The sequence below is a fragment of the Phyllopteryx taeniolatus genome, chromosome 15, assembly GCF_024500385.1.
Source record: "Phyllopteryx taeniolatus isolate TA_2022b chromosome 15, UOR_Ptae_1.2, whole genome shotgun sequence".
Classification (NCBI taxonomy): Eukaryota; Metazoa; Chordata; class Actinopteri; order Syngnathiformes; family Syngnathidae; genus Phyllopteryx; species Phyllopteryx taeniolatus.
In genome coordinates this window covers 21,947,511-21,970,778 of record NC_084516.1, presented here as the reverse complement: position 1 = coordinate 21,970,778, position 23,268 = coordinate 21,947,511, and the positions used below count along the sequence as shown (strand labels likewise).

General features: G+C 43.8%; 2 protein-coding genes across 10 annotated transcripts in view; one reads left to right on the top strand and one right to left on the bottom strand.

Annotated features, from left to right (window-relative positions):
• pam (peptidylglycine alpha-amidating monooxygenase) overlaps positions 1–14,216 on the bottom strand; it is a 39,506-nt gene extending 25,290 nt beyond the window's left edge. Inside the window, exons 1-9 of the mRNA XM_061747861.1 lie at positions 14,095–14,216; positions 9,865–9,959; positions 9,658–9,797; positions 7,035–7,158; positions 6,527–6,584; positions 5,411–5,498; positions 4,834–4,925; positions 3,158–3,241; positions 2,784–2,832 (exon numbers count right to left, since the gene is read on the bottom strand). Of these exons, the coding sequence (XP_061603845.1) occupies positions 2,784–2,832; positions 3,158–3,241; positions 4,834–4,925; positions 5,411–5,498; positions 6,527–6,584; positions 7,035–7,158; positions 9,658–9,779 (617 nt within the window). The 5' untranslated portion in view covers positions 9,780–9,797; positions 9,865–9,959; positions 14,095–14,216. The remainder of the gene's footprint in view (positions 1–2,783; positions 2,833–3,157; positions 3,242–4,833; positions 4,926–5,410; positions 5,499–6,526; positions 6,585–7,034; positions 7,159–9,657; positions 9,798–9,864; positions 9,960–14,094) is intronic.
• pomk (protein O-mannose kinase) lies at positions 7,311–22,992 on the top strand. Of its 9 annotated transcripts, none has more exons than XM_061747878.1 (5): positions 16,283–17,217; positions 17,291–18,298; positions 19,581–19,718; positions 19,797–19,911; positions 21,704–22,992. In XM_061747878.1, exons 3-5 carry the CDS (start codon positions 19,660–19,662, stop codon positions 22,472–22,474), a joined length of 945 nt encoding a protein of 314 aa, XP_061603862.1. In that variant the 5' UTR covers positions 16,283–17,217; positions 17,291–18,298; positions 19,581–19,659; the 3' UTR covers positions 22,475–22,992. The 9 variants fall into 9 exon arrangements, with proteins under 9 accessions (XP_061603858.1, XP_061603856.1, XP_061603857.1 ...); XM_061747877.1 differs by having other exon boundaries at positions 17,291–19,506; XM_061747880.1 differs by lacking the exons at positions 16,283–17,217; positions 17,291–18,298 and adding an exon at positions 16,135–16,275 and having other exon boundaries at positions 19,546–19,718.
• The last annotated feature ends 276 nt before the right edge of the window (positions 22,993–23,268 follow it).

Genomic DNA, 23,268 nt, shown 5'->3' with positions numbered 1-23,268 from the left:
TAACCAATCTAAATGACACACCACTTCTGGGAAAAATCTCAGCGGACAAGATGCTGGAATAACTTGCCGAGTTCACTACTGGGAAGAATAGCTACAATCAAAATGGAAACCTTACCTCAAATAAATTAGTTATTCTCAATGATTCCATTTAAGACCACATTTAAATGGTTTCAAACCTTAGATTCTGCTGTAATAAATTGTTATTCAAAAAAATAGAATCAGTTTATCCACTCTTCAGAAAAGTAAACAGGAGGGAGACCTCAATGCTCCCAAATTTAAACACTATTATTTAGCTAACCAATTACAATACATCATCAAATGGTTGCACCACAACGAGGAGCATCATTTTTGGTCCCTCGCTCTGGCTACTGGTGGGGGGGGCGTGTGCCCCCCGTCACCCCTCGGCCTGCTTCCTCCTCTTCGCTCCGTTCCTTGCGTCCCGCTGCGGTCGCCTTCTCCTCTTGTCATGAGGGGGGCCGGGTGGTCCCCTGCGGGCTGTGGGGTTTTCCTGCGGGGACTGGTCTGCATCGTGGGCCCAGCGGTCATCGAATCAGTCCTGTGTTCTTCCATCAAAGTCTGGTTTGGTCCTGCTACAAAAAAGGACAAACGACTGCAACGGCCAATCAAAACTGCTGAAAAGATTGTCGGTACCCCCCTACCCACCCTTGAGGACTTGCACGCTGCCAGAACTAAGACAAGAGCGTGCAAAATCCTCTCGGACCCTCCGCATCCCGGTCACCGGCTCTTCCGGCTCCTTCCCTCAGGTAGGCGCAACCGATCAATGCAAACTAGAACTAGCAGGCATTCCAACAGCTTCTTCCCTCTTGCAGGGGAGGAGTCTTGTTCTTCGGGGGCCGATTGTCATGGTGCCTCGGTGGGGCCAGCAGACCGCCCCGGGTCCCTCGGTGTGTGACGTGTCCCGTCCGACGGGCTGCTCTCTGGTGGACTCCTGGGCCCGATCCCACCTCTCAATTGATTGGGTGAGGTCCTCAGCCTCCGCGGTGCAGGCACAGCAATTACAGGACACTTCTGTAAGTCATTGTACATGCAAAACGGTGTCAATTCAGTTGCATGTGTCTGCATGCACACACCCCTGGGACTTTTTTGCTGGGTGTGGGGCCACTCACTTATTGCGACAAACATACGTGAATTGTTTGGGTATCCCCTTACTCACACTCTGGTCCTATAGACGTTTATCCTTTACATAGCCATCCCACCACACTTCAGTTGTACAGCCAGGTTCACGACCCTTGTCCTGCATGCTTCCTCTGCTGTCCTTGTCATGTCCTTCCTGCACAGGGTGTAGCACTACTGCCCCATACATCACTCATATGTAATGTGTCATTGTTCTAGATATATAAGGATTTTCTTTTCTCATCTTGTTTGTCTCACAGGGGGGCACAGTTCGTCTCTCGGGTCTGGAGGTTGTACTGCAAGGCGCTGGGGGCTTCCTCAAGTAATTTCGTCCGGTTTCCACCCGCAGACCAACAGCCAGACTGAGAGGATGAGTCAAGATGTGGAGGCCGCTCTTCGCTGTGTTTTCCATCAGCACCCTTCCTCGTGGTCTTCTTGGGTGGAATATGCACATAACACCGTTGTTTGCTCTGCCACTGGACGGTCGCCATTCATGACGGCGTACGGTTATCAACCGCCGTTGTTCCCTTCCCAGGAGAGGGAGGTGGTCATCCCGTCCGTCTATTCAGGTCCATCTCCGAAAGGCTCATCAGGTGTGGCGGGATGCAAAGGTGGCCTTATCCCATACTGCGGCTTCCAACCGGCAGTTGGCCGACCGTCGTCGGATCTCAGCTGCTCCCTACCGTCCTGGTCAGAAGGTCTGGTTGTCCGCACGAGATTTGTACCTGGCTGGCACTTCTAAGAAACTGGGTCCTCGGTATGTTGGTCTTTTCCAAATTGACTCTGTTGTTAACCCAGTGGCAGTTAAACTCGGGCTGCCTCCCTCCATCAAAGTTCACGCTGTATTCCTTGCTCAAGCCAGTTTCCTCCAGCCCTCTGTGTCCTTCGGCGGTGCCTCCTCCGCCTCCTCCTCCGCGGGTTGTCAATGGCGAGCCAGTGGACACAATGGGTGAAATCTTGGATTCCTGGAGAAGGGGCAGGGGTGTGCAGTATTTGGTCGACTGGGAGGGTTACGGCCCGCTCTTGGATCTGTCCCTGCTCCGGGCCTTCCACTCTCCCCGCCCGCAGAAACCAGGTGGTGCACCATGACAGTATGGCTCCGTTTTCAATTGTGTTCCAGTGTCTGGGTGAGCGATGACGAGCGTTGACATCAGTGACGCACCTGTCGTGAATTGTAATCCTCAGCCTTTGTAGGTGCCACCGTGACAATGTGCGGGCGTCGGAATATTCACCCGTTTTTGCCCCGAGTTCGCCGCCGAGGTTCGTGTTGTCTCTTCTTATTTACTCTACGAGTAGATTTGTTTACCACACGGACCTTTTGTTGTCTCCCCCTGTGTTATCCGTTTTTGATTCTCTCTGGTTGTGGCTAACGCTAACGTACAGTGTACCGGTACAGTGCTAATTTTTATTTTATTTTTATTTTTATTTTTTAAACATCAAAAGACCTCTGTACGGTACTGGTTTCGGTAGTTGGTGCGACAGTAGTATTCAGTACGTTGAGATTCAAAAGAAACACATACAGCAGTCTTGGTACAACACACCAACACAATACTGTAATTTAGCAAACCATTATTACTGAGCGTAGCATAGTTTACAATATAGTTTGCTTGGAAATTAAAAAATAATGTGAAAATACATGAAATACGCACGGGTTGGATGTCATTCTTAGAGTGAGACCTGAGCAATCTTTGTGATGATCTGTTGAAGGAAAACAAAAACAACAACTGATTAAAACCCTAACTGGAACAACAATTCCACCCAAACCACAAATCAATCACCCACAAAAGATTAGGTAATTTAATTATCATTTTCAATTTGGATGAGCGATAGAAGATGGATGGATGGATTTTCCCCATTTTCAATCTTATTCTCTGAGCCCAATCCCACAGATGTCTGTATTAAAAATGTCAATCAATGTGGTGAATATGATCTATTTCACAGAGACGGAAAGTCCACATCAAAGTGTAAGACGTACCACCCATCCATGGGTTTTTGACATCATGCTAAAATTTGAGTTACTTACCTTGGAAAGCACTGATATCTCCATAATGGATCTGGAGCACAAAGTAAGATGCTCCTGAATTCTGTCCAACTTCAAAACCGACATCTATTGTGAAAGAGAGGAAACCATGAAGACAACTCCAGGTACAGTACTATCGAGTTCAGTATCAAAACAAAAAGATGACCACGTTTAATTAGCTTTTAGTAACCTGGAAATATTTTTGTCATTTCCAAATAGCGGGCACTGAATTGCATGTTCGCAGATTTCGTGTGCTGTTGATGGGCGTGTTGCACGATGTACTAAGCTTGCAATCTTTTACTAAGATCCTAAAGTAACACTTGTTTCCGTCCACTGCGGTCTTCACCAAGAATGCGGTTGCCAGGACCTCACTCGGGATTTGGGTTCGGTTTAAGCACGACTTTGGGCTACAGACACTCTCGATCAATGCACCATTAGCGGGTAACCAGGATGTATTATTTTCGTCTTATATTGTCATATACCTATTAGTTGATGCATGAAGGCTCACATGTATGCATTTCACATATGTAATAGGGTCATGACATGGTTATAAATTCACAGAGCGGGCACGGCAGATGTAACTCCTGGTTAGGGGTCCACTGGGAGGGCATGGGCTCGTTGCTTAGATACCGCTACAACTGAATTATGAGCTGCCACGGCAAAGCCTCCGAGTCCCGAGGGATTAGGTAATCCCAATTCTGACCAATCAGGAGTCAGGGGCTGGCTCAGAAAAGGGAGGAGACCACACCTTTCTTTTCCCAAAAATAAAATGTGACCTTTTCACAATTTGTAAACTGTTTTGATACAAATTGTATTCACTTGTAAAATCCAATAAACAAAGTTCGGGGGGTTGTTTCTGGTGGTTGTGTTGCTTCAGGCCTAAATGGGGCAAGGTGGTCTCACCACAGACTAGGGCTGGGCGATTATTCGAAATGTAATCGTGATTTAGATTTTGGCTTCTCACGATCATTAAAATGTTAGAATCGTAGAAAACCGATGAATGTACCGCGGCGCGTATTGTGTACGCAAGTTCCTACGTTGTAAAGGCACCTTGAAAGCACCCTATGTTGCGTGTAGCAAGCGTGTGACATGTTGTTCTGCTCTTCCTGTGGTGCTTTAAGCGGTTTAATGACACTCCAGTTTAGTGTAAAACTAAAGGCACAACAAAAAGAACACACGTTGTAAAGATCGCCATCTTAATGGCAAGCTAACACTCAATGGAAACACCTATTGACGGGCTAGCTAAAATTAGCATCTGATCACAGCAGGGATTTACCTTCAAATAACGGATATTCACAGACGGGTAATATAACAATACTCAGTCACATATATTTGAATCTTTAAAAAGTTATATTAAACTTATAGCGTGATTTTCTTGTATTCTTTTTTGCTTCATGTAAGAATGTCGCTCCATGTATGCATCGCACCACACTGCCCCTAAGAGGCCAAGGTGCGCACAGCATCACAGCAGGTTCATCATCCTGCAAAAAAAGTGTTTTTTTAAAGCAACATTTGTGTTCCCTTATACCACTAATGGCAATAAATGGCTTTAAAGTACAAAACAAATTCAAGCACGTATGATTCAAACGTTAGACAATGTAGAAAGCTGTAAGGAATCTGTTGAGTGTGGTGGTTATTAAAAGGTATGTAACGTTTTCATCACGAGAGAGAGAACATACCTTTTGGTAGGTTCTTAGGCGGTGCATTTCGGGCCCAAGCATACAAAATGGAGGTTTCATCCTTACAAGTACCCCTTGCACTGCCACAGTCCCTGGAGTGAAAAATGTCACAATCAGTCAAGTCATTTAAGGATTTGTACAAAGACAAACTGCAGCAGTTTTAGTCGCAGAAATATTGGTAACCTTATGTGAAAGATAGAAAAACCCATAATGGTACCTGAAATAGTTTGAAAATGCTCAAAGCAAAACTTGATTTTGCAATGACTCGTTGTTTGTACATTCAAGTACACAAAAAGCAATTCAAGTGTCAAAAATGAGCCAATTAACTTGGATTTGCTGCCTTAGCCGTAACAGTTGGTCAATACCGAATAACACTGACCAGAGTTTTGTAGAGAGCTGGTGCAATTCCTATTGTTTAATAATGGGCTTCCTTTTTGGTTGTTTTTCTCTTTCCCCAATGCAGCCGAGGCAGTCTTATGTCAATTGTTAAATAAAAGTCATCCACATACACAATAATACTTCAGCCATGGTAATACATATCAAATGAAAACAGGAAAAGGAAACACTTAGTTATTACCAGTAGTTGGTGGTCGAGACTGGGTTCATGCATCCAAACAGCAGCATGTGATGGACGGTATTCATATTCGCCCGGGGTATGAAGTCCACTGAGAAGGAAAAGCATTCAGTTAGAAAATATAGATTACATGCATTGCATACAACTTAAATATCATAAAGCTGGAACGTGATTTTCTATGAGAGCATTTTTCTTTAACCTTGAGCTAAAAAAGTTACTGGATCGTAACTTCTAAATGAACCAATATCGTCCTTGAATGGAATTGGCACCCCTAATAAATAGAAAATAATCATATTTCTCTAGTATACTGGTATATAAAGTTGTGCTCGCCATTATTGGCACACTTTCATTTCTTGTATCCATCTATAAGCTCTTTGCACTTCTCAGGTGGTATTTTCTCCCATTCTTCCTTTGCCATTTGTTCAAGCTCTTGAACATTTGCAGGGTGATTTTCCCCAGTGGTAGATTTCAAATTGCTTGAGCTCAGGACTCATTGCTGGCCATTTTAAAACAGTCCATGTTTTCCTTTTCAACCAGTCTGGTCAGCGATGCGGCCCCACATCATTATGGATCCCCCACCCTGCTTGACTGTTGGTAGGGTCTTCTTTTCCTTAAAGAAAAGCTATAACCTGTACAACTCCATTTTTTTTTTTTTAAATCTCGTCGAGAGGGGACAAAATAAACAACTGAAATAATGTGGTTGCACAAGCGTGCACACCATCTTGGCTCTCTTACGATAGGCCGGTCATTTTTCTGACACTGCAATCACTCACAGTCACTGATGTAACTTGTGGCTGTGAAAAGATGGAATAGATAGATTCAATCGATTCTATTTGAGATAGAATCCGTCCTGTGATGTGACATAAATCGCTTGCCATGCTGGACTAAACTATTACCACAAACCTGAACTTGGCCTGGCAGAAAAAAATTGTTCTTAACATGATGAGATAATCATTTTCACATCAATGATGTCACATGTTAGATAACTTGGTGCACTGTTTTATGTTTGTTTGTTTTTTTGCAATCCTGAGAAAGCAATAACAAGGATTATAAAAACGCATTTTGCAAAAAAAACAACCTTTTTGGGGGAGTTAGCTGCTTGATAAAAATGATACTCACCTACATATGCGGCATGACTCGTTGGCACAGGAAACGCCATGCACAGGTAAGTGTCCGACTAAAGCAACAAATAAAATACAACTATTTTAGAAATACATATTGCAGCAATTGCCTACAGTAAAATGTAATTACCTACTATTTCAAGTGGGCTTTACTATTAAAATGCCATGATTGACAGTTTCACACTTACTTACCACCATCATAATGTAACATTAACACATCATCTCTTTAAATTAAGCCAGGATTCTATGCTGCTATTTTTTGACAATTGGTGGAATACTATGATAATATCCTGTTTTTATACTTGGAATGGTCTTACATTCATATTTTCTGTAATGTATGTCATGTCATTTTCCACATTACTGTACGTGCCCTTCAGATAGCTTTGCGTCACAGATCACAAGGTTGCAATTTTTTTGCGGATGTAAAATGACAAGTCCTTGTCCATGAACCAAATTACTGCGAAAATGTTCATGAGCAATGTTCTACAACTGAGGTTTTTTCCCACCTCAGCCGGGGTGACACCAGGCATCCGAAGATCCACAGAGAAGTTGGGAGCGTTTGTTGAGATCTGTGGCCCATTTGCCCTTGGCAAACAATCACTGGAATCTGATCCAACATGTTCCTCAATCCTTAGGGACATACAAATATACGGGATTTATTTACAGCTCCAGCAGTTAGGTCCGTGTATATTTGGACACCGACACGAGTTGTTGTTTTGGTTTTTTTTAACCTGTGAAATGAAACAGTTACAGTTACTGTTGTTCGAGCTTTCGTAAAAGCCGGCATCAGTTCTGAGGAGCCGCACCGCAACGAGACTGACTCGAACCTGCCGTGTTTGATGGAGAACTTGCCCAGCTGTTCATTTCGGATACAGAACATGAGGACTTTGATGGATTTGTGGATGAGGATTGATCCAAAAATAACGTGAGTACATTGTTAAATAATTCAAGAAAGTACAACAGAACTCAGTTTTGCTCCTGCTGCCTTTTTAAAAATATTGTTTTAGCGTGCGTGCATGCTACCGTATGTTTTACCGTGCCTGCGCCCAATAATACGGTGTGCCTAAATGATGTGTTAAATCCAGAAATGGACCCCGTAACTGAGAGTGCGCCTTTTAATACGGTGTGCCCTATGGTTGTGAAAGTACGGTAACTCAAAAGCCATTCCATGGGCAGGTGTGGGCATTTAAGCACATAAAAGGCCTGAAGTTGATTTGAGGTGTGGCACTTGCATTTGAATGGGTTTGCGGTGAAGACAATATGTGGCAAAACCAAAACATTGCTACATTGGGAGTGGAAAAGGCTACAGTTGGGTACATCCTGAGAAACAAAGAACGCATTGGTGAACTTAGCAACGCAAAAAGACCTAGACATCCACGGAAGACATTTTGAGGTGTTCAGAGACATACTGGTGGCTCAAATCCAGCCAAATGCAGCCACATTGATTTGGCAGTGTTTGATAATATAGATCAACAATGACCCAAAACATACGGCCAAAGCCACCCATGACTTTATTTAAGCAAAGCAGTTGAATATTCTTGAATGGCCAAGTCCGTCACCTGATCTCAACCCAATTGAGCATGTATTTTGCCAGAAAGGCCCACAAACAAACAACCACCTGCAGTAAAGGCCTGGCAGCACATTAAAGAGGAGGAAACGAAACATATATCTAAGGCCATAGAAATATTATATATGTGTGTGTGTAGCGCTTTATCTACACCATCACAGTGCCCAAAGCGCTTGACAATGCCTCACATTCACCCAATCACACACCAATGGGCGACTGCTGCCATGCAAGGCGCGACCAGGCCCACTGGGGGCAAATTAGGGTTCGGTGTCTTTCCCAAGGACATTTCGACATGCGGACAGTCGAAGCCGGGATTCGAACCAGCTACCCTTCGGTCACTGGACAACCCGCTCAACCTACTGAGCTACAGCTGCTTCACAGTAGGGATGGTGTTAGCCAGGTGATGAGCAGTGTCTTCTCCAGAAATGACACTTGCAATTCAGGCCGAAAAAAATATCTATTTCGGTTTCATCAGAACTGAGACATTTATTTTTGGAGGTCTGAGAATCCTTAAGGTGCCTTTTGGCAAACTCCAAGTGGGCTGCCATGTACCTTTCTGTCTGGCCACTCTACCAATGGTTGACCTTCTGGACATTGCTATCTCTGCAAGAGAACGCTGGACCTCCGTCTTAGTGACCATTGGGTTCTTGCTTGCCTCTCTGACCGAGGCCCTTCTTCCCAGGTTACTCAGCTTGGTCAGACAGCCAGATCTAGGAAGGGTCCTGGTGGTTCAAAACTTCTTCCATTTCCAAACAATCGAGACCACAGTGCTTTTCGGGACCTTCAATGCTGCTGAAATTCTTTTGTATCATTCCCCAAATTTGTTCCCTGACACAATCCGGTCTCAGACGTCTGCAGACAATCCCTTAGACTTTATAGCTTGGTTTCTGCTCTGATATGGACTGCTAATTATTGTGCCATGTTCAGTCAACTGAATTTACCACAGGTGGACGGACTCCATTCAAGTTGCAGAAGCATCTCAAGGATGATCTTAAGTTTGAGTGTCATAACAAACGGTGTTAATACTTATGTACCTATAATGTTTGAATATTTACATTTTTTATACATTTACACAAATGTCAGAAAATACGTTTTTATTTTGTCATTATGGGATATTTTATGGAGATGTTTTTAAAATAAAACTACACTCAAATCAGCTTTAGAATAAGTCTGCAACAACAAAATGTGAAGTGGTGTGAATACTTTCAGACAAACACACGCAAAGTGGGGCAAACAAGTATTTAGTCAGCCACCAATTGTGCAAGTTCTCCCACTTAAAGAGATGACTGTAACTGTCATCATATGTATACCTCACCTATGAGGCTCTGGATGGTTGACCCCATAAATCAAATTTAAAAAAAATAATTTCAAAAAGAAAACATTCAAAGGCTCTTTAAAATCTAATGGACCTTGTCCCAAAGTTTGCTTGGCAAAAATATTGTTTATACCTGATAGCTGTTCAGGCTTTTTTTTTTTTTGGCACTATAAGAGACAAAAACAACAAACCATACACTCCAAAGATGATTGAAAAAAAAGAAAAATAGATGAAACTTTCGTCCTACCTTTTGGACCTGTGAAGTGGGTTTAATGCTTCTTGGCCATAACTGTTGTAAATGAATGCGAGCAGCATAAAACATAAACCAGGACGGCCCATCGTGGCTGCGGTCCTAACACCTGTAAACATGCAGCCGTCAGCCACCACCTGTGGAAAAGGTGAAATTGCACAAAAGACTCCGCCACAACTCACAACTACTTACTTAGTTACTCACGTTGCTTGAACAGCCAGGAGATGAGGGAGGTTTATCTTGAAAAGGAGGCACTCACTCTGTTGGCATGTTTAGCTGTTTCGCTGGGGCACCGCCCACTAGGCAAAAAGATGCACTTAGTCCATGTCACAAAATTTGTTTTTTGAAAGTTGAGGAATGCTCATCAAAACACGTGTTTGGAACATCCCACAGGTGAACAGTTGGGTGCCATGATTGGGTAGAAAAGGAGCTTCCCTGAATTGCTCAGTCTTGCACAAGCAAAGATGGGGCGAGGTTCACCTCTTTGTGAACAAGTGCGGGAGAAAATAGTCCAACAGTTTAAGGACAATGTTCCTCAACGTACAATTAAATGGAATTTAGGGATTTCATCATCTACAGTCCATAATATCATCAAAGGGTTCAGAGAATCTGGAGAAATCACTGCATGGAAGCGGCAAGACCGAAAACCAACATTGAATGCCCGTGACCTTCGATCCCTCAGTCGGCACTGCATCAAAAACCGACATCAATGTGTAAAGGATATCACCACATGGGCTCAGGAACACTTCAGAAAACCAATGTCAGTAAATACAGTCCGGCGCTACGTCCGTAAGTGCAACTTAAAACTCTACTATGCAACGCAAAAGCCATTTATCAACAACACGCAGAAACGCCGCCGGCTTCTCTGGGCCCGAGCTCATCTAAGATGGACTGACGCAAAGTGGAAAAGTGTTCTGTGGTCCGACGAGTCCACATCTCAAATTGTTTTTTGGTCATTGTGGACGTCGTGTCCTCCGGGCCAAAGAGAAAAAGAACCATCCGGACTGTTATGGACGCAAATTTCACAAGCCAGCATCTGTGATGCTATGGGGCTGTGTTACGTACACATCTGTGAAGGCACCATTCATGCTGAAAGGAAGCAAGGTCTTTTTCTTTTTATTTCACCAAGACAATGCCAAACCAAATTCTGCATGTTACAACAGCGTGGCTTTGTAGTAAAAGAGTGTGGGTACTGGACTGGCCTGCCTGCAGTCCAGACCTGTCTCCCATTGAAAATGTGTGGCGCATTATGAAGCGTAAAATACGACAACGGAGACCCCAGACTGTTGAACAGCTGAAGCTGTACATCAAGCAAGAATGGGAAAGAATTCCACCTACGAAGCTTCAACAATAAGTGTCCTCAGTTCCCAAATGTTTATTGAATGTTGTTCAAAGAAAAGGTGATGTAACACAGCGGTAAACATGACCCTGTCCCAGCTTTTTGGGAACGTGTTGCAGCCGTAAAATTCGAAGTTCATGATTATTTGCTAAAAAAAACAACAAGTTTATCAGTTTGAACATTAAACATCTTGTCTTTGTAGTCTATTCAATTAAATATAGGTTGAACATGATTTGCCAATCATTGTATTCTGTTTTTATTTATGTTTAACACAACAGCCCAACTTCATTGGAATTGAGGTTGTACAATGATGTTTGTTTGGACACGCTATTAACATTAACACCCATGTTACAGTAAATTATAACGCTTCAACAGGGTCTGACGCTAAGCATTTGAGTGGTGGCCCTGTCAGAACTTGTACTGGTCCGGTATAGTCATGATATAATATGTTAAGTTATAGTGATTATTTGGTATTTAGCGTCTTTATACTGTATTACTTAAGCCCCTTTAAGAAATAATTAACTCTGTACTAACCTCACTAATATCAACCCATTGCAATAGCACAAATTAATAATAAAGTTTGGCGCGGCACAGCGCACGACTCGTTAGTACAGGTGCCTCACAGTTCTGAGAACCGGAGGGGCAGCAGTTCGGTACTAACTAGAGTTGGGCATCGAGAATCGATTGGAACCGGCACTGACGTTCCGGTTCTCCCGGAATCGTTCCCATTTAGAAAATTTGGTTCCCAGTTTCGATGCCTCCAGTCCGGCCACCCCGAAGAAGTGGCGAAAACCAACGAAGAAGAACACATTTTGTTGATATAGTCAGTCAGAGCTGCGCGGAATGCAAAGTTCTCAATGTCCCTTCACCATTGTTCCTGTCATACTGTGTTGCATGTTTTTGTTCGCACATTTAAAGACAAAAGTCCTATTTTTGTTTTAATTCCTCGTTTTATAAAACACCTTCCTAGCAACAGGTTGTTCCCTCATGTTTGCGAGATTGTAGCGTGAAAGCTGTCAGCTGACTACTAGTGTGGACTGAATGGGCGGCAACAACGGGGAAATGGAAAGATTTTGTGGGGAATAGCCCGTCAGCAACGTAGTGAAGAAGAAAATTAACTATGAACTAGTTCATTTTGGAATTTTGAATTATGAACTATGAACTGAACAAAGTTCATTTGTGGAACGATGAACTGAAATTTGAAATAGTTCACGTTGAAAATAAAGTTTTCCCCAACACTGATACTGGATTACATTGTAATACTGTATATATTGCAGGTTTAAATTTTTTTTAAAAAATACAAAAATTGCCACTTCAACCTGTGAAAATATTACAACGATCAACCCAATATTTGTGGATGTTTTCCACGGGCGCTGTAAAAAAAAGCCTGTGCAGTAAGTACATTGCTTAATGAGCTAGCCAAACTGTCCGGTTTAAAAGCGCACCGTTACACTATTGCTTAATGTCTACAAACCAATCGTACGGCCACGTAGGACATGTCACACTATGCGAGAAAAAGGGAAAAAAAATTCAGACACACCAGATTTTTCGCGTCGTGGTCGTGAGGTGTCTCAGACGCCAGATCAGCAATCGCGGATTATGTCACAATACACGAGACATTGTCTCCTAACTCAAACGATAGGCCACGACAGCTCACGTTTGATCTGCGACTTGTCTGTAGGGCCCAAATCGAGCTACAATCGTGTCGTCTGAGCGTCCCACTGCCTGGCTGGTAGATTTGTAGAAATTGAACAATAGTTGGTTATGATGGCTCGTTTGTTAAATATTAGCACACTTCTGTTTGTTTATCAAAATGAGAGTTTAGTAGCAGGTTTAACCAGTGCTCATTTACATAACCTGAGGAGATGTCGGTTGTACTTTATTTTTTTTTACAACCCCAATTCCAGTGAAGTTGGGACGTTGTGTTAAACATAAATAAATAAAAAAACTGAATAAAATGATTTGCAAATCATGTTCGACCTATATTTAATTGAATACACTACAAAGACAAGATATTTCATGTTCAAACTGATCAACTGGATTTGTTTTTAGCAAATAATCATCAACTTTGAATTTTATTATGTATTATCGTTGTTATATTTTGCCGTGATTTGGAACTGCACTGCACTAGAACTGATAAAATAATAATAATAACAATAATAATTGAGAGTACCAATAAGAAAGTACTACTGTATTGAGTTTAAAGGCAGATATTTTGGTTCAGAATGTACAGTTGTACTTAATATGATTTGGTATTGGAGTGGATCTTTGTTGACTGTGTGAAAAATATATCCATGTATTGTGCGTTTTGTTCTTTGGAGCTGCGTATCCTCACTAGGTTTAATAATTCCAGGACTTGGAACAAAAAGTGATCCACAGATCATACGCGACATTTTGAAACAAACCCAGATCGTGACAACGTATCGATCGGCGTGACTCACCGCGTGACTCATCCCCAACAACAGTCGCGTGGAAGTAAAAGGGGGAGGGGGGGGGGGGGGGGGGAGGCCACTTGAACCGCACAGTGTGGTTCTGACATCACACCCGACCGGAGAAGACGGGAGGAAACTATGGCAACGGGGGGCTGTGTCCTGTCGTGGAACACAGCACGTCGTCCGCGAGTAAACACGACCACATCCCCAAAACCTGCCGAGAACGCAATTTCCCGGGGCAAATGATCGCCCCTGCATTTTGGATAGAGGAGGAAAAGTGGCCTCATGTCCTGCCGAAGGCAAATAAGCACGAGATGGAATCATCATTTCTCGAAGCCCCGATGCGTGTCACGCCTCAAACAAACAGGAAGCACATTTGTATGCTCCCCCCCCGCCCCCAAAAATAGCCACCTTCAACTCTTGCGACGACGTCGCTGCCAAAGCCGATACGAGCCGTCCAATCGCGAATGCCATTAGGAATCCTGTCAGAAGCCGCGCAGGTGTGCCAAGTTCAGGCATTTGACACAAATACATTTGGACAGGTTCAAAATGCCACTGCGGCCAATTAACTTGATACAAGATGCATCGATTTGAGGTTACGTAAGACTGCTCCTCTGCTTGAATGCTGTACTGAGGTTTCGTAAATAGGAACCGCTGAATTACCTGCGCGCCGCGGATATCCTCTTACCGACTGTATTTGAACGGCAACTTCAGCGATAGCTTGTCAGTGACATACACACATCCGTCCCGATTCCTGTATTTTCAAAATAAAAGCATTCCACGACTCGGGACTGCATATGATGCCGCTGAAGCCCGTAAAGGCTTCCTTGTTTCGTGCTCAACTGGTTTCTCCCACATTTTCTTGTTCAATTATCATCGATACCCACACTCACCTGACTTTGAACCCGACGTCTTGAATTAAAAAAATAAAATAAATATATATATATATATATATATATATATATAAAACCAAATGTAGATTACTTGTGACAGACAATCATGAAAAATATAATCCCTCACGAACGCCGTAGCTAAGTGCTGATATTGTGAAGATTTCACCGGAAGTGATGGTTTGTTTCCGGTTTAAAGTGTCACTGTCCGTGCAAGATGTCTCACAAACGCTGCAAAGTACTGGCAAATAAGACGAACGAAAGGGTCTTTAAACGTTATTATGAGCTGTGATTACTATGTGAATTGTAGGTAAGACCGACGTCCGTTAATCTATGTCCAATTCTGTTGTCAAGAAAGTAATCTCAATTCAGATCATTTTGTTCGTGAGTTTACAGCACTTTCGGTTTGTTGCTGATAGCTGAAGATCTACACATATATAAATATCATACAGACCCCATGCTGGATTTGGTTGTCAATAAATGGGAGGATAATCAAACTTAGAAGTGTCCGATATAGCTAATTGTCCGTTACATCGAAATACTTTTTTTTTTTTTTTTAAATAGACCACATGCACACATATTACCGTACAGTACAATATTATTGTTTTATAGTTTTTGTCATAAGCGAAAACGCCCAGTACAGTAGTTATTGTAAATAAATATTTTTGTAAAAATCTTGAACATTTTGGCGGCCAACTGGTTAGCATCAGCCTCACAGTTCTGAGGACGTGGGTTCAAATCCGGCCTCGCCTGTGTGGAGTTTGCATTTTCTCCCCGTGCCTGCGTGGGTTTTCTCCGGGTACTCCGGTTTCCTCCCACATCCCCAAAAACATGCATGGTAGGTTCATTGACAACTCTAAATTGACCATAGGTGCTACCGCCTCTCACCCGCAGTTAGTCGTGATAGGCTCCAGCATGCCCGCTACCCTAATGAGGATAAGCGGTGTAGAAAATGGACGGATGTTTGAGAGTTTCACATTTTATCCAAACTTATCACGCCGGTGTACTTGGGTCATGGTGACATTGTTGATGTACAGTACTCATCGTAGGCGAGTCGCTTTCATGAGCCGCAGGGAATTCGTGTGCTCCCTAGGTCCAAATCTGTTGCCAAAGGCGAACAGCTTGACCAAAAAAAAGTCTAAAGTCAGCTTTAGAATAGATTTTATAGTTCTGCTACCGGTCTATAAATCCCGAAACGGTTTAGGTCCTGAATACATGAATGAAATGCCTTATGGAATATAAACCCAGTAGGGCTCTGAGATGGACAGACTCAGGTCAAATAGTGGCGCACAGAGTCCAAAGCAAACACGGTCAAGCAGCATTTAGCTATTATGCAAATGAATGCCAACAGAAGTCACGTCAGCCCCAAGTGTGCATGTTTTGAAGTCCAGGTTAAAAACTCTTCTTTTTTTGAAATGTTTATAAGCAGTTTTTTTTCCTTTGTTTTTAAATGCTTTCTAATCATGCAAAGCACATTGAGTTACCTTGTGTATGAAATGCGCTATATAAATAAATTTGCTTTGCTTAGCTTCATTTATAAAGATTCTTTGGCATAATAATGGAAGCATACCCCTCAGCTGAAGACGCAACGGTTCTGGTCCTGGTTCTTTAGGATGCTGCAGGTTTACTTCAATTCCTGCATAATATCGTATTGCTTTGTTTTCTTGTTTAGTTGCAGCGCAACATGGGCCGTCGAAGCAGCACTTCAATCTACCAGAGTACTCCAGTGGTGGCAATCTTCCTTGCAGCTTTATTCCTCAGCAACATCTTGATCTACCTGTATTTGGACTCTGTGTATCAGTCAGATGGACAACCAGTCAGCACTCATAATGGATGTGTGGCTCAATACTTTAAAATGCCAACCATGAAGAACTGCACAGCGTGGCTTCAATGTCCCCTGATAGAAGCGGACGTTCGCAAGCTGAAGCTCATCGGCCAGGGGGCAGTGAAGAAGGTACAGTAGTTGAAACTAAATGTTGTCATTTTTATCGTGTGAGCCAACTTGCACTTTAACTACAGAACGTAAATCCATTCATTGTACACCCTCTTCCAATGTAATCCAATTTTAATCACAATGAACCCCGTTCTTTCGCGTCCAACAACAGTGTGTGACCACACAAAAGTGCTTCTGTAAGAATGGTCAAAAGTGATCATGAACACACTCTTAAACCTTTTGGAAAGAAAACGTTCCCAAAACAGTTGACGCTGTTATGTCTGCACAACGTCATACTAAACCCGATGGATTAAGAATGGGATTTCACTGAGCTAAAGCGTCTGGGGCTTTATGCCCCTGGCAGGGTCACCCATGGCAAACAGGTCGCAGGTGAGGGATCAGACAAAGCACGGCTCCAAAAACCCTCATGATTTTTAAAAAATGAGTAAGATGTTTTCCCTTGCCCGGATGCCCCCCTCTGGAGCCAGACCTGGGGACGGAGTTTGAAGGCGAGCAGACACCCAAACGTATTGTGAGGGTCTGCTGGGAACGTCTGGCAGAATCCCCTGTCATAAGGAGCTTCAATTCCCACCTCCGGCAGAACTTCACCCACGTCCCGGGTGAGGCGGGGGAGATTGAGTCTGAGTGGACCATGTTCCGGGCTTCCATTGCTGAGGCAGCCGACCGGAGCTGTGGCCATGAGGTGGCTGTCGTGGCAGGAATCCCCGAACCCGACACCAGCGGTGAGGGATGTCGTCAAGCTGCAGAAGGAGTCCTATCGGGCCTTTTTGGCATTGGGTCCCTGCAGGCCCCACCGGGTGGGCAGTTGCCAGGGCACCTCGGTGGAGACGGCGGACCGCCCTGGGTCCCTCGGTGTGGGACGTGTCCCGTCCGCCGGGCTGCTCTCAGGTGGACACCTGGGCCCGATCCCACCCCTCGATTGATTGGGTGGGGACCTCAGCGGTGCGGTGACAGGACACTTCTGTCAGTCTTTGTGCATGTAAAACTGTGTCAATTCACTTGCATGTGTCCGCAGGCACACACCGCTGGGACTCTTTCACTGGGTGGATGAGATTCGCCCGGAGTTCCTCAAGACTCTGGATGTTGTGGCGCTGTCCTAGTAAACACTCTTCTGCAACATCGCATGGACATCGGGGACAGTGCCTCTGGATTGGCAGACTGGGGTGGTGGAAGGGGGACCCAAGGGTGTGTTCCAACTACAAGAGGATCACACTCCTCAGCCTCCCTAGTAAGGTCTATTCAGGGGTGCTGGAGAGGAGGGTCTGTCGGAAAGTCGAATCTCAGATTCAGGAGGAGCAGTGTGGTTTTCATCCTGGGCGTGGAACAGTGGACCAGCTCTACACTCTTGGCAGGGTCCTCGAGGGTGCATCGGAGTTTGCCCAACCAGTCTACATGTGTTTTGTGGACTTGGAGAAGGCGTTCGATCGTGTCCCTCGGGGGGTCCTGTGGGGGATGCTTCGGGAGTATGTGGTACAGAACCCCCTGATACGGGCCTATTGGTCCCTGTAAGACCAGTGTCAAAGAGTTTGGTCCCCATTGCTGGCAGTAAGGAGTTCAAATATCTTGGGGTCTTGTTCACAAGTGCGGGAAGAATGGAACGGGAGATCGACAGGCGGATTGGTGCAGCGTATGCAGTGATGCGGAGTTTAAATACCCTCACCTATGGTCACGAGCTATGGGTTGTGACCGAAAGAACAAGATCCCGGATGCAAGCAGCCCAAATGAGTTTCCTCCGCAGTGTGTCCGGGCTGTCCCTTAGAGATAGGGTGCGAAGCTCGGTCATCCGGGAGGGGCTCAGAGTAGAGCCGCTGCTCCTCCACAGTGAGAGGAGCCAAATGAGGTGGCTCGGGCATCTGATTAGGATGCCTCCTGCATGGCTCCCTGGTGAGGTGTTCCGGGCACGTCCCACCGGGAGGAGACCCCGGGGATGACCAAGGAAACGCTGGAGAGACTACATCACTCAGGTGGCCTGGGTACGCCTCGGGATCCCCCTGGAAGAGCTGGAGGAAGTGGCTGGGGAGAGGTAAGTGTGGGCTTCCCTGCGAAAGATACTGCCCCCGCGACTGACCTTGGATAAGTGGAAGATGGATGGATGGATGGATTTCACTTGGCACCTATAGTGTCCAGATGGCCTATAGTTGACAAACACATTCTCTTGATGTATTTTTTTTATAATTTTGTAGTGTCATTATTTTAAATGGTAGAATTGGGGGCTGGGCACCAGCCGTCCTTGTGACAAGCTTTGCTCACGCCAAGTTATCATATACAAGGCTCGAAAGAATTTTTCGTTGAGGAGCAGTTTTGCTAATCATTTCTTCATTTGAGGAGCAACTTTCTATTTTTTTTTGCAGGTTAATGGCACAGGGACCCGAAGCAAGGGTTTTATTAAACAATAAAATACAACAATATAATGGGGGAGTTAAATGTTGGGCTGCAGCTAACAAATATTTTAGTCCTCGAGTTATATTTTGGTTATAGAGTAATTATGAATACAAAAGAGAAAAATCTTGAGCATTTTGATCCGTTTTGTGTCATAAAGACAAATGGAAAAAGTCCCAACCCGAGGTTGATGTTATTATCTAGCCTACATACCTGAGTTGCACAAGCCAGTGCAAACTGTAGGCCGGTCCCAAGCCCAGATAAATGCAGAGGGTTGCGCCAGGAAGGGCATCGGCTTATAACTATGCCAAACAAATATGAGCGTTCAGTTAGCTAATCATATATTGGAGGTGAAAAGAGTATCAGATCGAGTGACGAGGCTGAAACTTGAAATTGAGGGTGTTGTGTATAATGTGATTAGTGGCTACGCCCCACAGGTAGATGTAAGAAATTCTGGACGGAGCGAGACGAAGTAGTTCTGAGCATCCCAGACAGAGAGAGAGTCGTGATTGCTGCAGATTGTAATGGACATGTTGGTGAAGGTAATAGGGGTGATGAAGAAGTGATGGGTAAGTACGGCATCCAGGAAAGGAACTTGGAGGGACAGATGGTGATAGACTTTGCAAATAGGATGGAAATGGCTGGAGTGAACACTTTTTTCCAGAAGAGGCAGGTACATATGGTGACCTACAAGAGCGGCGGTAGAAGCACGCAGGATTACGTGGATTACGCAGGTGCCCATTTTTTAGAACAAGGGTGATGTGCAGACCTGTGGGAACTATAGAGGAATAAAGTTGATGAGCCACACTGACGTTATGGGAAAGAGTAGTGGAGGCTAGACTCAGGACAGAAGTGAGTAATTTGTTAGTAACAATATGGTTTCATACCTAGAAAGAGTACCACAGATGCAATTTGTTTGCCTTGAGGATGTTGATGGAAGAGTACAGAGAAGGTCAGAAGGAGCTACATTGGTGTTCGAGAGGAGGATGCAGGAGATAGGCTTACATGGAAAAGGATGACGCGCTGTGGCGACCCCTAACGGGACAAGCCCGAAGGAAAAGAAGGTACCTGAGTTGCTATAGCTACTGTACGTTAAATAGGGGTGGAACGTTTGATGACTGATTAGCACATCTGCGTCACAGTTCTGAGGACCCGGGTTCAAATCCGTTCTCGCCTGTGTGGAGTTGGCATGTCCTCCCCGTGCCTGCGTTGGTTTTCTCCAGGTACTCCAGTTTCCTCCCACATCCCAAAAGCATGGTAAGTTGATTGAAGACTCTAAATTGCCTGTTAGTGTGAATGTGAGTGCAAATGTTTGTTTGTTTATATGTGCCCTGCGATTGGCTGGAGACCAGTTCAGTGTCCTTGGTGGCAAGAGTCATTTAGAGGCAAGAGTCATTTATCCTCATTTTGTCCATAGCCTGCAATGCAAGGTTTTTCAGAATGTCTTTGTAGTTTATTCCCAGCCTCAAAGAAAAGTCAATCTTACTACTCTTTATCCCTGTCCATTTTCTTTCGCCGGCCTCTACCTTAACATTTCCAAAGAAGGATCTCTCAATTTGCTTAACCAACTGTCCAGTAAGGAGCTACAAATATGCATTGCGTGCCCACAAATATTATATTATACGTATATTATACGTTATATTTACATAGTTTCCACAATTAAAAGTTCCAAGTGCCCCCTTTTTACTTTGAGCACCTGCCCCTCCATAACTCACTGCACTCACCTGTTCAATGGAACTCATAATTAACAGAGACACTGCAGCCGCAGGGCTAACCTTATTGTATGTTAGTAATTGACTTGTTTATGAGAGCGTTTGAGTAGTTTGAGAGCAAGACTTTGTCTCGCGCGTATGAGCCTGACTCGTGTTTATAAGAGCATTTGGCGAGTGTTTATGAGCATGTTTGAGTAGTGTTTATGAGAGCAAGACTTTCACCTGTGTGTATGAGTGTTTGACTAGTGTTTATAAAAGCATTTGACTAGTGTTTTTATGAGCGCATTTGACTAGTGCTTAAGAGAGCCTTTCAGTAGTTTGTGTGTGTGAAAGCATTTGAATAAGCTAATCCTGAATAATGTCCCTAATGGCATAGTATTGACAGCCGTCACATCACAGTCCACCATTTTCACACAACGCCACAGACCGTGCAAAAAACACGAGTTCGATCATCTTCCTAAACTTTTTTTCACAGGTGAGCCATATCAATATGAGCTTACTAAACCTATGTATATCGGCAGAAATGAAGCTTCATGCAGATTCCTTCCTTCTGCAGCAAAGCATTGGAGCGATAGATAGGAACAAGACAAGTCTACTCAAATGTATCTAACTTTACTATTTTCACTCATTATTGTCTAAAATACATCCAGACTATCAGTATATGTGACAATTACACCGCAGGCTTCTGCAGAACGAGGAAGTCAAGACATTTGGAGTGTTCAAGAACGTTTATCGATTTGTTAAATTTGTGAATATTGTGCAAAAATAACAGACAAAGTGGGGGCAGACCAATAGTATCGATTTGTGAAGCAACCAAGAAAGAGCACGTACTGAAGTAAGGAAATGTCCTCGTCTTCTGTCGCTGACGTAAGCAGATTCATGCAGTTTTAAATGTGGACGGGCCAAAATCTGGCTGAAAATCAAAGATGTTATCAGAAAACAAGCCGAAAATCACTATTTTGGGGGAGATTGTTTTTAAGTCCAGAACTATGAAATAAGTGCCAATGTCCACAGCATTAGAGAGGTCTTTTAAATGTACATGCGAATCAAGGTAGGCAAGGGAATAGTTTTGGCTATATATTGCACATTAAAATTCTAGATCCCTTGCTTGCTTTAGTAGCTTGTATCAGACAGGCAAATATTCATATGTTGGCAACCGTCACGTAATTGCAGACCAAAAGTTGGCATTTACCAACTCTTAGTAAATCTCATTCACTGCCAGCCTTCCCAGTTAATATGGATATTTGACTTCTAAAGACGTCAATGATGTCTGTGGATGTGTTACCTCTTCTGCCAAGTCATGTACATGTTCATCTTGAACTTTTTTCCCCCCTCAGGTCTACTTGGCTGAATGGAAGGGTCAAAAGGTGGCTGTGTCCAAACTGTCCTCTCTGGATTACTCTCAGGATTTTCTCCACGGATTGTCCATGTTAAAGGCACTGCAGGGTCCCCTGGTGGTACAGTTGGTGGGGTTTTGCCTTGAAGACCACACCATGGTCACTGAGTACCATCCACTGGGCTCACTTCTCAATTTGAACGCAGTTCTGGCACAGGAGCAGCAAAAGCATCGCGACACTTGGCAGACGCGGCTGATGTTGGCGATAGACTACGTCTCTATCGTCCATTACCTCCACAACAGCCCAGCTGGGCGGAGGGTGATGTGTGATTCTAACACCTTGGAGAAAACCCTCTCCCAGTTTCTGCTCACCAATGACTTTCACCTTGTGGTGAATGACCTGGATGCACTGCCTGAGGTCGACAAGTCCAGGGGCTTGTTGGTGAAATGTGGACACCGGGAGCTCAGCGGTGACTTTGTTGCACCAGAGCAGCTGTGGCCATTCACTAACATAGGGAAGCCTTTTTCAGATGAGCTCATGCATGAGTATGATGAAAGGACAGACATCTGGAAGATCCCGGATGTGGCGCAATTCTTGATAGGAAGAGTGAGTGGAGGAGATTTAATCCACTTCCATCTTTTTCAGATTCATAAGGGATGTAAGGCAGAAGACCCTAAACTCCGCCCATCAGCCCTGGATGTGTTAGTGGCTTACAAGGCAGTTTACAGCAATATGGCCCGAAACAATGCCGGCTTCGGAGAAAGGCTTTAATATTCTAAGGATTCCAAGGAAAGCGCAGAAAATCCTTTTTCTATTGGTGGAAGAAAATCAGCCAATCAAAACTAGTTGCTGTAGCAGGGAAGTGAAGGAAACCGTTATGAGAATGTGGGAGTGAGCGTTTGAGGAACAGCGATAGCGACAGCGGGAGAGTCTGAATCAGAGAGTGACGATTTTTACGATGAAGCGGCCTAAAAGGCAGACTGCAATTCAAATGCTGCCTCTCGGTGCACAATCGGAGAAGGGACACACTATGGAAGTGTCAATCCTGTGATGTGACCCTCTGATGGACAGGAACTGAGTTTTTGGAGTGGCTGTGTAAAAGCACGTGAGGAATTGCCTGCATTTTACTGTAAATAGTTGTGTATAATTTTGTTGTTTACTCAATGTTACCTAAGAGTTTGAAATTTCCTAATTATATTTGAATTGTATGTTATAAAAAAAAAAATAATGGTTCGTTCAACATGTGTGTGGTTTTCACAATTATTAAAAATGTCACTTTTTCCTATTCAGACTTTGTTTTCTGTGTGATTTTTGGTTCCAAGTGTGACTGTTGTATGTCAAGAAATAAATAATCACACCAAACATGGCAAGGTACACATTTTTTTTTTAGGTGAACTATAATGGTAAATTTAGATTAAGATTAGAAAAAAAAACAGCCAATTTGACCTTTGTCGTAGGGTTCATCTGGCCCACCAAGCATTTACATCATCAAGACTACTGTAATATTTGTTGCAGTATGATTTTTTTCAAACATTTGTGAATTAAAATCTATTCAATTTTATTTA

Bases quoted from the DNA above. Each gene is read 5' to 3' on its own strand.
- pomk (XM_061747874.1), top strand. From the start codon at position 16,006: ATGGGCCGTCGAAGCAGCACTTCAATCTACCAGAGTACTCCAGTGGTG. The intron at 16,276-21,703 runs GTACAGTAGTTG...TTCCCCCCTCAG, and splicing joins GCCAGGGGGCAGTGAAGAAG to GTCTACTTGGCTGAATGGAA.